General features: G+C 42.7%; 2 protein-coding genes across 2 annotated transcripts; one reads left to right on the top strand and one right to left on the bottom strand.

Annotated features, from left to right (window-relative positions):
* Nucleotides 1-3,251: 3,251 nt before the first annotated feature.
* On the bottom strand, nucleotides 3,252-4,678 carry vcpkmt (valosin containing protein lysine (K) methyltransferase). The gene is made up of 5 exons (XM_030443219.1): nucleotides 4,389-4,678; nucleotides 4,077-4,190; nucleotides 3,882-3,954; nucleotides 3,675-3,794; nucleotides 3,252-3,589 (listed from the first exon to the last, which is right to left on the bottom strand). Exons 1-5 carry the CDS (start codon nucleotides 4,643-4,645, stop codon nucleotides 3,485-3,487), a joined length of 669 nt encoding a protein of 222 aa, XP_030299079.1. The 5' UTR covers nucleotides 4,646-4,678; the 3' UTR covers nucleotides 3,252-3,484.
* A 1,203-nt stretch (nucleotides 4,679-5,881) lies between these two features.
* msh4 (mutS homolog 4) lies at nucleotides 5,882-13,151 on the top strand. Its single transcript, XM_030443568.1, has 20 exons — nucleotides 5,882-6,245; nucleotides 6,435-6,581; nucleotides 6,685-6,848; nucleotides 6,967-7,077; nucleotides 7,284-7,399; nucleotides 7,488-7,661; nucleotides 7,757-7,929; nucleotides 8,039-8,106; nucleotides 8,626-8,700; nucleotides 8,853-8,917; nucleotides 9,009-9,178; nucleotides 9,277-9,413; nucleotides 9,570-9,673; nucleotides 10,219-10,343; nucleotides 11,077-11,277; nucleotides 11,532-11,650; nucleotides 11,745-11,873; nucleotides 12,093-12,267; nucleotides 12,342-12,430; nucleotides 12,692-13,151. The coding sequence occupies exons 1-20, from the start codon at nucleotides 6,035-6,037 to the stop codon at nucleotides 12,887-12,889; spliced, it is 2,751 nt and encodes a 916-aa protein (XP_030299428.1). The 5' UTR covers nucleotides 5,882-6,034; the 3' UTR covers nucleotides 12,890-13,151.
* The last annotated feature ends 23 nt before the right edge of the window (nucleotides 13,152-13,174 follow it).

Genomic DNA, 13,174 nt, shown 5'->3' with positions numbered 1-13,174 from the left:
CCCACCCTCTCCCTATTCCCCTGCAGGGTGTGTGTGTGTGCACAGCATTGTGTTTCTACAAGACGATTGTCCTGGTGCTGGCACCGTACCACCTCTTGCTTTAAAATACAAGGAGAGAATGTGCCACAAATGATCAGAGTTGTTGCACCTCATTACTGGAGCTGCAGAACAACACTAATCACATGCTCCGCTTTGGATTGGAGCTCCGGCCTGTTGTGCTTTTGTGCGGCACAATGTTCAGCAGGCATCAGTTTGTCATGTAAAAAGCGAGAGGGGTGCTCTATGTGTGGTGGCGCTCACATTTGCAGGATCAGAGGAGTCACACATTTCTGCAGCCCGTCTTCTTCTATTTTTAATCAGCCCCAGTTTGATGTCTATTCTTGAGCCACTCCCTAATAGTTAGTGAGAAAATGAGTCTTCCTTTTTCTGGAGCAGTGTCTCTTGGCTCCAGGCAGCACGATGATGGTGACACAAAGGATCTTCTGTGTCACTTGGCTGTGATGCAGCCGAGTGGAGCGCGCCGCACAGGCCGCATGGAGTCAGGCTCCCCCACCACCCATCTGGTTTGGAGGGGTACTGTGCTGCACCCTCATGTTTTCTTGTTTTCAAACAACCAGGGAGAATCAACCGAAACCAATCATATACAAAAAAAAGGGTAAAAACAGCCATGGCAAATTTCTTTATCGCACCATAACAACCTGACAGTGCTGAGGCAGTGCACCTTGTGGCCTATTCATCAACTTGTCAGGGCTGTGTTGTTCCTGCTGCAGGTTTTCCTCTCAGGTAAGCCGTATTTCTACTAATAGCACCATCTGTTGGCAGAAGACGCCCCCATTCTGTCTTGGTGCATGCAGCATACACCGCCACATGTTCAGTAATGACTGTTTACGGTCGCCAGAGTCAACTGTTGTGTTTATATGATAACAGATTAGAGACACCACCACTTCAGTGTGGGCTGTCCTCATTCACCGTGAGCCTCCCTGTATTCCCCTATAGTGCTAGCCTAATTAGAAGACTATAACTGCATTTAAAAAAAATATTTTTGGTTAACATTAAGGGAGGAGCGAGCACCAGAGACTGCAAAATAGATTCTGAATGATTTGACCGAGAGAGCGATGGGTGGGCAGGGTGCAGGGGGGGGTTGGGGGGGCTGGGATGTTGACACAGAATTGTGGAGCACCCCTCTGCCCCTCTAATCTTCCCAATATCCCCTCTGGGTGCTGTCCCCGCCACACTGGGGGGACGTGGACTTAATACCAGCTGTGAGTCAAATTAATTAGCTGAACATATCCTGGTCAAAGCCAAAGGAGACCTCAATAGAGGGCTGATTGGGATTGTAGCAGTCCAGCTGCCCCAGGCAGAAGCGAGAGGGCAGAGGACGGCCACAGGGAGTGATTATCTAATATGAGCCAGTGTAGTAATTTATAGTAGCTGGAGAAAAAAAGGCAATTAATCTCACTCTATTCCTCTTGTGATAAGTTGAATCATCGACCAAGGCCTACAGGGACTCAGGGGTCAGATTGCCAAGCTATGATTCAGCCCAACTACACCTCCATCTCTCTCCATCATGTACACGTTTTAAACCTTTCACAGTCACAATAGGGATATTGTTAATATTGAAGCAATTAGCTGAGACAGTGTGTTGTGCCAGCATGTTTTCAGATGAGCAAACAGGTGATACTGTTGTATTCAAATGGCGCGTCAGAGTGCATTGACTCTACACACAAAGCTAATGCAGCTGCTGAAAATGGGACCGTGAAGAGATGCTTGTTTCTGTTTAAAATCCAATCATTAAATTCAGGAATATTCATGGGTCCGGGGCACCGTGCCATCACAGATGTTCCTGCTTTACAGTATCAGCGGATTTCAGGCAAGCAGGTTAGCTTTGCACTCCTGGATCCCAGTGGAGGAATACAGGGAGAAAAGAAAGGATGAGCACAAGGAGCATCTTATTAATGCATGATCAGAAGTGGTTCACCGTATACTGCTATAAAGTGATTTATTTAATGGGACCTTCGACGTGAACCCCACCCCGTCCACTTCAGCATTAACATTTTTATTTGGTCGGAGCGTCGGAGGCCACCCTGCTCATTACACTACAGCTCCACTGTGTAAACAGAGAGCTGCATGAAAGGGCTGCGAGGGGCCCCTGCATGCCTGTGGGAGTGTGGGGCGTACTTCATGGTTTATGCTCGAAAAAGATCCGTAATCTTCCAGCTAATCTGGGGCTTGGAGCGGAATTCCCCTCGCATGGAGGGCAAAAGCTTTCAGCGGAGATGGACTACACTGTGTTGGCTACAGTTTTAATGACTGGGTAATCTACATAAAGCTAAACATATGGATTAAGAATTTAAAAGTCCAGATTTATTTTTCCCACTTGCAGTAAATTCAGATTATGTAGTAGCAAACGCTGTCTTCACAGCTTATGTGAATATTTATCTCAGAGATAAACACATTCAGATAAGTAATCTGACAAGATACAAAATATTTACACATAGTTTAATACTTTTTTATTTCAAACAACTATTGCCCCCTAGTGCTCCACGTGGGCAATGACTGACTTGACATTACCCATTCACAATTACAGGAAGGGTTGTAAATTACAGTGACAACCACTCTGACAGCAATTTAGGGCTATCAGTAGGTGCTTGTTTATTTCTGCGGGAAGGTCTCGAAAGATTAATGTGTAACTATTTCAATCTACCATTTACATTTAGCAGACGTTTTTTGTTCAAAGCGACTTAGTTTCTCATACATACATTCATACACTGATGGTGGCTGCCATGCAAGGAGCAGTTTGGGGTTCAGCATCTTGCCCACGGACTCTTCAACATGCACAAAAGGGGAATAGAACCAGCGACCTTCCATTATCTCTAACGTTATCTCTATCCCTGAGTCACAGCCGCTCGCTGTGATTATGCCTAATTATCCTAATTCAATGAACAACCATATTGTATGTTTTAATAATGCACAGCAGAAAAAAGGCCAGTGCTCAAGATCAGAAGCTCAGTGAGTGGATCAAAAAAAATTTGCAAGGCTCATCCTCATCTATGTGAACACCTTGGTTCAGTCCCTTCCTTGCCTGTTTCTGACCTCTCTTGACCACAGTTCGTCATGTCTACGCTTGCACGTCTGCCATCTACCTTCACAGCCCTACAATTACACAGAAATGATGAAAAAGCTGGCGTTATCTGAGCTAAGCATACACTATCAATCAAGCTTGATTGATAGTGTATGAGAAATAATTTTCCTTATGGGTTCACTTTTTATTTTATTTATTTTTATTCCAATCATACATCAGGACAGTGTTTATTGGTGTATCGAAAATGACTTTTTCTTAAAAAAATGTTTTAAAAAAGGTGCAGAAATGAAGACACACTGAATAATCCACACATACTTTAAATATTCTATTGTACAATCTGATTTTCATACGGCATTACGGTGGAACATTGATAACTGTACGCACAAATTTCACCACACAAACTCAAACTTTTCTTCGGATGTGCAGGATGTGGATGTCTGGACAGCTAAACTCAGGGTCTTGCTTGTCTGAGGGGATCTCCTCACAGCTGAAGTCTTGTTGCAGCAACTGGAAGACAACAAAAAAGGCAGCAATGTCTCACTGAGAAGTGACACAAAATATTGTTTATTACAATCGAACACACAGTTCTCACCTCGAAGAACTGCCTTTCCACCTTTGGGTTGACGCCCTCAGTGCGCTGCTCATAGCAGCAAATAATGCAGGTGTCTGGTCCGGAGAGCAGCTTCAAGCTCTCCACCAGCGGAATAATAGACTGTGTGGAAAGAAATTATAGGAAATTATAGGTCACAAAGAGAAAAACCGTGATACAGGGTTGTGTTCAAGAACTGTAGTACATTACCTGCTCGTAATAGATGCAATCTGCCATTAGGATATAAGGTGGGGGTGGCATGAACTCAGACACATCCTCACCCCTTGAAAGAGAGTAGAAATCAAGCAGTTAGCATTGGTGTCTTACAATATTTTGAACATGCAGCTTGGATGTATGACTCCAATCAAATCCAAGAATATATAAAATAGAAACACAAGTACAAACCATTGCAGTACCTTGGCAGTAATTGATCCGCTACTGAGAAGTGTCTGGTTTTCCTGGATGTTTACCCTCAGGAGGGTCTGCAAATCCTCCAGGTCTGTCACAGTCACTTGAGCTCTAAGGGGTGTAACATACAATGAGGAGAACTGTCTTTTTTTCCCCTTTTTAAAAAAAAATATGCTATTAGTTTAATAATTAAAGGATGTCAGTGCTGCTCACACACTGTAAAGCAAAGGAGAATGATGTTCTGATATCTAATATGATATCTAAACGACAGAGTAACAGGTGGACACACAGACTAAAAGGCTGTCTCACCCGAGTGTTGCTGCCATCAGACCAACAGCTCCTGTCCCAGCTCCTAACTCCACCACCCTCCTGCCAGCCCACACGTTCACTCCTGAGGACGGGTCATGAAACTGCTTCGTCTCTAAATATTTCGCCAGAACAATGGCGGCATCCCAGACGACACAGCCGACATCTCCCAAGTAGCACTGCTTCACCTTTAAGACACAGCCGTCGTTCTTCTCAATTTCTCTCACAAAATAATGACTGTCGTCTGCGTCGGCCGCCATGCTTGTTGCAACCGGAACAAGAAGACTACTTCCGGTTTGACCTTTCCAGAATAAAGTGCACTAAACATTTACAAGAAACTTTCTTTTTGCGCAAGAACAAATTGTTAAAATTATTCAGCAAGCAACTATTAATTCTATAAATACTGTGTGCGGTTATTATGCTCTAATAAAAGTCAAGGTGATGATTTTTTATTGATATGTCAAGTCAACAGGGATTATACTCACAAGTGTTTTCAGAATAAAGTCATGGCCATGCTTAAAGTCATCCACAGGTTAGAATTGTGATATAATGAGAATAAACATTTGTATCAGGAAAGCCCATTTGTCAAAAGACTCCTACGTGCATACTTTCATGTTTGTGGCTAAAATGATTTTATTCCAGCTTTGTTCCTCTTACTTAATCTTTTTGACTAAACAACCTCTGGATTAAATCGCTGCTCTTTCCCCGACAGATGCAAGAAAAAGGAGCAAATCAAGTAAAGAGTAGAGCCATGCTTTTTGTAGTTTAAATCTTTTGCTGTTATTCTGAAAATACAGGCTAGGCAACTTTAACTAATGGACAAGTCTGAGCAAACACAAATTAACATGGCAGTTGTCTTACTAAAGATTCTTTCCGTTTGGCCTGTGGTTATTTGACTGAATTTTGTGTAAACATTGCGTTGGTGCATAGACGATTGCTTCTATAGCCCAAACAAACCCTTCATCCAAATATAATAAATGTCCCTGTATTCATTGTTCTTGCCTCTATTCTGTCTTCGTACTTCCTAGGGCATTTGTCTACGGTTAGGCAAAGGATGCTTTAATTTCATTCATGTTCTCTTTTTTCATTGATGTGACATGAAGGCAGTTAAAAACAAATTTTCGGATGTTAATTGGTTTACAAAGCCTTTAGAATTTCAATCAGCATCTGTGCTTAAGATCAGTTTATTCAGCAAAGGGAAAATGATACATAAACAAACAAACAAACAAACAAACAAATAAATAAATGAATAATAGTTGTACTAATACAAAGGGAAAAAAATATAGATGAAAGATAATGCCGATATATCTATTTATGTCAGTGTCAGTGTTATATATTATAATTTATATTATACATGCGTATTTATTCATTTATTGAGCCATTAAGTGTAACTGCGACAACAGACATATGAACAAATGTTTCATAATTTAAATCAAACAGACATTGTAGGGTTTAAGTGTTTCTGACATGCGCAGATTGTCGCTGCTGATGCACCATATTACCATGGTATTACCTGTTGGCGCGTAAAGTCACGTACGTTCGATGCGGCGGGGCTGAGCTAACTAGTTAGCAGTAGCACATTGAGTTTTACAGCCGCACACGTACGTTTGGTAATACAGGCCTTTCGAGCTGCCATCGCAGATTTTAAAATGTTTGGCAGCAGCACAGAGGAGGTAAGGACCAGCGGTGACACCCCTGAATGTGGACAAACCTCGGGGGTGTCCTCAATGGACAGAAGCGGACCAAATGAAACTACCTCCTATGGTCCCACGTCAGCATCCTCCGGCTCATCACACCAAACTGTAGATGAAGGCAGTACGAGCTCCAGCCACTGCCCGTCACTCCCCCGGATGGCCTCAGGTAATTCATGGACAGCAAGAGCAAATGAAGCCACTAAGCTAACATTAGCATCTTTGAAGTTAGCTAAAACATAACAATGACATACTGGATATTGAATTCTCAAAACTCTGATGTTTCACAGTGGATAAGGACACTGTCTTTGAGCATGACACTGCAGACCCTCTCTTTATACTTTGCCTTGTCATACAGGAGGTCAGCTCCATCACAGCTTCCAGTTGGGTGGGATAACCTCCAACAGCACCCCACTCCGCTGCGATGGAGGAACACCAGGACTCAGAAGGACTCTGGGCTCCTCATGCTCACACCCTGCACGGACACCGCTGACTGATCATACAAGTACCTTCGCTCTTTCAGTGGGTGTCAACATGTCAAAGGCTGTGTTTTTAATTCTGATTTCTTTATTTCTTTTGTTCTCTCTTTCTTTCTTTCTTTTTTGCAGCGACAAGTTGCTCCTCAGCGACCTCAACCTCTGGTGCCTCTGTGATTGTGGCACTTGTTGAAGGGCGCGGTTTGGCAAGGGGAGAGATTGGCATGGCCAGCCTCAACTTGAAATATCCAGAGCTTGTCCTCTCTCAGTTTGCGGACACTGGGACATATGCCAAGGTAGCCCAGCCATTCACTGTCTGGCTATAAACTACAGGCGTGATTGACGGTTAATCACAGCTACTCTCTCAAATAATAGAGGGAACTCTTGTCTCAGCCATGTATTGTTTTGCTGAAGGTCATAACCAAGATTCACATCTTGATGCCACTGGAAATACTGATGCCCGACACAGCCAGTGAGAAGGGGAAAGGGACAAAACTGTTCAACCTCATCACAGAGAACTTCCCGGTACCTGTACAGAACATGAGTAAACCACAAAATCCATTTAAACAAATACCCACTATTAAGGCAGAACGTAGCTGCCTCATTTCACTTACTCATGCTTATTTAGCACTGCTGTGTTTCTTTTTGTTTGGTGTGTCCCACCTATTGTACATTGTGTTCTTGTTGTGAGTCGATGTAATAGGTGCATTTTTATTGTGTTTCTTGGTCAGGGAGTTGCTTTCACTGCGATCCGAAGGAAGTATTTTAACGAGAGGAAGGGACTGGAGTACATTCAGCAGCTGTGTGCCCCAGAATTTGGCACCGTCCTCATGGAAGTGCAAGCAAAGTACGCCACTGAGTACGATAATGTATAGAAATAGATATAATGTTACGATGTATACTTTTTTTATAACCCAGTGTCTTGATTTGCTCAGGTATTATTGCCTAGCAGCAGCAGCTGCTTTGCTGAAATATTTAGAGTTCATCCAGAACTCAGTCTACGCTGCCAAGTCACTCAAAGTGAGCTTTAAAGGGAGTGAACAGACGGCAATGATTGACTCAGCATCTGCCTCTAACTTGGAGTTGGTGGTTAACAACAGAGATCACAGGTGAGGCAGCCAGACTATGACAGCATAATCTTTGTATGTGTAATTCTTGTAGAATGACACGAGTATTCAGTCTATCTCTGCTTACCTGTGTATAGGAGCGAACATAGTCTTTTAGGAGTGCTTAACCACACTAAAACACCTGGTGGTGCTAGAAGACTGCGCTCCAATATTCTGGAGCCCCTGGTGGATGTGGACACCATCAACATACGCTTGGACGCCATTCAAGAGCTGCTGCAGGATGAGGAGCTCTTCTTTGGCCTGACAAATGGTCAGAAACAAGCACAAAGTGTTTTTTATCACACATCAAACATTGTGTATTCTGAAGATGAGAGTGTAGCACAAAATGTCATTATCTGTTCTTTTTTTGTACTCTTCAGGCATAGGTCACTTCCTTGACACTGACCAGCTGCTCTCGGTTCTCATCCAAATCCCGAAACAGGAAACAGTACGTACAGCACTTTCATTACTCATACTTGCAATGGAATGTCTTGTCATTAAGTGAATATGTGTGAGTGTGTTTAAATTCATAAAGGGACAGTTCACTCCTAAATCAACACTACATATATTTCTGCTTGGATCTAGATTGTTTTGGTGTGAGATGTCACATTTTGGCGATCCCAGCCTTCTCCTAAATCTTGCGATGAACAGCGTAGTGTTGGAACAGTTTTCTCTCTACCAAACTATAACCACCAATTATGTCATTGGGCAGAAGGAAGCATGCATCTACTTATGGAGGAGAGGCTTGTGCTTGTGAAAGTGCGGGAAAGTAAACATTAATGGCAGTACATGAAAACAGTCATAATGGATAAATGGCATGACAGGTAACATGAAAACCAGTGTGTTTTTGATTGTGGGGAGAACTGTCATTTTATCTTACTAAATGCCCCAAAATGTATACATGCGAAACGTTGGTCTGTCTTTCTCCTTTCCTACTCTTTTCTGTACTGTGACTATAATCCTACAGGTTCAGGTGGCTGAAGCAAAAATAACACATGTGATTCAGCTCAAACACACGTTGGATCTGGTGCCACGGTTAAGGGTCTGTATATATGTCTATACACATACATGAAACTATTTCATGATCATCCTACAGCAATGGATGGGATGGGATGAAAGCATTTTACTCCCCAAAAAACATAGTTAGAATGCAAATAGAAACTCTTTCAAGCATTAAACTTTCTTTCAACACAGATGGTGTTGAAGAACTGTAACACAGCCCTGCTGAAGGCATACAGCACCTCACTTGAAGACAACAGGTAATCGGATCTGTGTCTATGTTGGTTTTAAATTTACTTTGGTGTGCTGTCAACTGGCCTCTCCCACTTTATGTCGTTGTGTCCATCTCAGGTTTGACATCCTCCTAGAGCAGATCAAGACAGTGATTAATGATGACACCACCTACCTGAAGGGGAGCCTGAACATGCGCACCCAGAAGTGCTACGCTGTTCGCCCCAACATCAATGAGTTCCTTGACATTGCCCGCAGAGCATACACAGAGATAGTGGATGACATTGCAGGTGTTTATTCTGGCTGTTCTGCTGATATCTTTGTTTTTTAAATGCCCGTGTGAAGTATTTATACAAGGACGCTTGTTGAATGACACTGTGTTGCACAGGGCTGGTGAACCAGACGGCAGAGAAATATGGTTTGCCAATGCGTACCAGCTTCAGCACAGCTCGAGGTTTCTTCATCCAGATGAAGCTTGAGGGAGTTGTTTTGCCTGAAGGGAAACTACCTGCAGAGTTTATTAAGGTATAGTCCACTAAAGGCAGATATAATGACAACACAAAGCTGACAGACAGATTAAGAGCAGAAAAAAAGGATAACTTTACATCTGTGGACAATGTGCATAATGTTTGATTAATTGAATGAAAATTAAAGCTGGGTTTTTAACATCTCCCACCTCAGGCAACCAAGCAAAAGAACAACTATAGCTTCACTACTGCAGACCTGATGAAGATGAATGACCGCTGTGACGAGGCCCTGAGGGAGATCTTTCACATGTCTTATTTGTGAGCAGCACGATCCTATGATGTATAAACATTTACAGTAATGTACTGTATGCTTGTAATGAACGCTAACATGAAGAAAGATTGCTTTGTACAAGGGCTCATCTAAAGAGTCTTTTTACTGGGCTTTCTTTGAATGATTAGTCGATTTAATCTGTCAGATTGTTTCTCTGGATTTCCTTTCATTCCACAGATGAATATTATTACATATGAATGGCTAAATTCAACGCTTATCTTCGAAAAATGTTTTGATGTCTGAGATGTGGCTATTATTTTACTGTAATGACTGACTTAATCCCAAGATAAAAAGCTAAAAAAGATTTTATTAGCTGACAAAGACCTTGACAGCCAATTAGTCAATTTATTCGTTAAGAGTGGGCACTGCAAGATTGTACATTTGTCTATCTAAGATAGTTTTCATCTAATTAACAGATGAATTAGATCAGATTATTTTGTTCTATTTTTTGTCCACTAGAGGGTGCTGTATATAAGATATTATTTTCCCTCAGTGCTTTTCCCCTGCAGCATTTTACCCTGTCTCCATACAGGGTGACATGTCAGCTGCTGAGCACTGTCTACGAGCACATTCACTGCCTTTACAAGCTCTCTGATGCTGTATCCATGCTGGACATGCTGCTCTCACTGGCCAAAGCCTGCACCATCTCAGACTATGGTGAGTATGAATCACCGTCAAAGTCTAGTCTCGCGTCAATCAAACTGTCAAATCAACCTGGAAGAGGTCTGATGTTGTCTGAGGGAGTGCTGTATGCACATGAGGCAGCACCCAGACAAAGTCACACATGACAGCCCGAAAGGTCTCTACTGAGCCGGCGGCTCTGTTGGCCTCACTTCTTTTTTTTTGAGAGGGTCGTGGGCAGCACCAGTCCGGTCAGCCACGTGGGTGGTGAGCGCTGGCCCTCAGCTGTCTGAAAGCGTATCTCCATAGACATGTGCTGAGTGCCTGCCCCCTTTTATCCCAGCCAGCATGTACTCAAATTACCCCTGTTACATAAGTGTGCACTGGTGTGCTGTATTTACTGAGACAAATCTCCCCAGCAGAGGAGCTAGCTGACTGTAACCACTGCACACACCTCTCTCAGAAATCCATTTTGTATTGTATTTTGAAACACTACTTATTTAACCAGCCAGCAATTAATTATGATAGAATGTATTCAGGTCACATCATAACCCTGTGTTTCTATATGAAATATACATGCTTGCACAAGTCATCACAGAATCACAACAACTCGCTATACTGGTTTGTAGGGAAAATGGCAAATACTCATTCAATATGGCTGTACTTGAATGCATTACCTCATGGAAATACATGAGAGTTACTATATAAACAAAATACCATCAAACTGAGTTATTTACGATTGTTGCTTTTTTTCTGCTGTGTCTGCCAGTGCGCCCAGAGTTCACAGACACTCTGGCCATCAAGCAGGGTCGCCACCCCATTCTAGAGCGAATGGCTGGACAGCTGCCTGTGTCGAACAATAGCTACATCTCTGAGGGCAGCAACTTTGTCATCATCACTGGACCCAACATGAGCGGCAAATCCACCTACCTCAAACAGGTGGCGCTGTGTCAGATCATGGCTCAGATAGGTCAGTGGCAAAACCTTTCAGGCTCACGTGAATTTCAGGCAACGCATGGCTCCCTGAAATCAAAGTTTTTGAAAATAGACATAAGTAGTCACTGAAGTGTTTGAATTTATATAGATGTTTTGTGCAAGAAGAGAGTCCCTGAATTTGATGTTTAAAAAGGATTGGGAAACCTGTAATTTGTAGTGCAAAGCTGTTCAGTGCTATGCTTTTACTTGACATAATTTTTGAGTGAAACCTTTGCATTATAATTCCAGGCTCTTTTGTCCCTGCTGAGTATGCGTCGTTCCGTGTCGCCGATCAGATTTTCACCAGAATCGGTGTAGATGATGATTTTGAAACCAGCTCTTCCACCTTTATGTTGGAAATGAAGGAGGTGTATACTTCTGGGTTGCTCCCATCTTTTAATTACATTTACGATCGTAAACAATAATTTCGTCATCACTGACTGCATATTTTGTCTCCTACAGATCTCTTACATAATCCACAATGTGAGTGACAGGTCCCTGATCATCATAGATGAATTGGGGCGTGGTACCAGTGCTGAGGAGGGGATCGGCATCTGTCACTCTGTTTGTGAGTTCCTCCTTAGCCTCAAGGTAAAGTATGTCTCGGTACAGTCCTGCACTGCTGCTCCTAAGTAAATAAAAACCAGATTAATCACATTCTTGTTCTTAATGCTAATCATTTAATTTCCTATTATCTGCCATGGTACACCTCTTTTGTCAACAGTAAAATAATAAAATAAATACAGCAACAGCGAATGATTTCCAGTGTTTTAATCTTTAAGGCGTGTGCTGTTTCCATGCTGTTCGCAGGCGTTCACCCTGTTTGCCACACACTTTCTTGAGCTGTGCCAGCTTGAGTCTCTTTATCCCAACGTGGAGAACCAGCACATGGAGGTTCAGCACACGCGCAGTGGTGACACCGGTGTTGAGAGCGTGGTGTATACGTACTTGCTGAATCGAGGCTGCTCTGAGGAAAGACACTATGGTACAGAGTCAGTGACATCCAAGTACAATCCTGTTAAAATGAAAAAGTTGCAGAGCTTGTTTTTGCTCTTCCAGGTCTGAGAGCAGCGGAAATGACTGCACTGCCTTCAACTATAATCCAAGAGGCAAAGACGATTGCCTCCAAAGTTAGCCAGCAGCTATTGGTATGGTTCATAAAGATCTGATTTTTCCTTTTGTCTGGCTGTCTTCGATGCTATAACCAGTGTACCTTACAGCAATTTGAAGAAAAACAAGCTTTTGTTTTACAAGAAATCCATATTAAACCCCTAGAAACTCAAATGCTGTAATGTGGCCTGTCATGACAGAGCACAAATATTGTTTTATCCCATAAATGATCCTGGTTTATATCAGAGTAGTGCTGGATAAAGAGACGAGACCCATGGCGTGGTTTATTATCGCTCTAGGCCAAACAACACAGTGATCCGGAAACACAGAGGCAGAGAGCTGTGTACCACCTGGCCAACCGCCTCCTGCAGACAGCCAGGAACTCCAGACTGGACCCCGACAGCTTACGCATGTATCTGAAGGGCCTGAAGAAGCAGTTTGAGGCAGAGATGCTGGCAGCAGGGCAGCCGGTGTCCGTCGACAAAGAGGAAGAATGACTGACTCAGCCTTACAGTGGGGAGGGGCAGTGATACACTGATCAGCATCTAGACAGACTGTGTTTATAGTTTAGCTTATTTGATGTTAAAAGGCTCTATTTTAATTCCAGTGGTTACGGTTTTCTTTTTGACCATGCAATTAAACAAAATATTTAACTCACTTATATAAAATATTGCATGCTTGTTTTTGAAGTGGCAATAATTGTTGGAGAATGTCCTGAAGTCATAGGAAATTAAAATAAAGAAGATGGTTAGCAAAGGAGACATGACAGATATACTGGGAGC

The sequence above is a fragment of the Sparus aurata genome, chromosome 16, assembly GCF_900880675.1.
Source record: "Sparus aurata chromosome 16, fSpaAur1.1, whole genome shotgun sequence".
In the NCBI taxonomy this organism is placed as follows: domain Eukaryota; kingdom Metazoa; phylum Chordata; class Actinopteri; order Spariformes; family Sparidae; genus Sparus; species Sparus aurata.
The sequence above is the reverse complement of the archived record's forward strand: the minus strand, read 5'-3'. Positions and strand labels throughout refer to the sequence as shown.

Excerpts from the sequence above, each read along its gene's own strand:
- vcpkmt (XM_030443219.1), bottom strand. The coding sequence starts at position 4,645 with ATGGCGGCCGACGCAGACGACAGTCATTATTTTGTGAGAGAAATTGAG. Across the intron at positions 3,795-3,881 it reads ATTGCATCTATTACGAGCAG|TCTATTATTCCGCTGGTGGA; the intron begins GTAATGTACTAC and ends CTTTCCACACAG. Across the intron at positions 3,590-3,674 it reads TGGAAAGGCAGTTCTTCGAG|TTGCTGCAACAAGACTTCAG; the intron begins GTGAGAACTGTG and ends GTTGTCTTCCAG.
- msh4 (XM_030443568.1), top strand. The coding sequence starts at position 6,035 with ATGTTTGGCAGCAGCACAGAGGAGGTAAGGACCAGCGGTGACACCCCT. Across the intron at positions 8,107-8,625 it reads AAATCCCGAAACAGGAAACA|GTTCAGGTGGCTGAAGCAAA; the intron begins GTACGTACAGCA and ends ATAATCCTACAG. Across the intron at positions 8,701-8,852 it reads ATCTGGTGCCACGGTTAAGG|ATGGTGTTGAAGAACTGTAA; the intron begins GTCTGTATATAT and ends CTTTCAACACAG.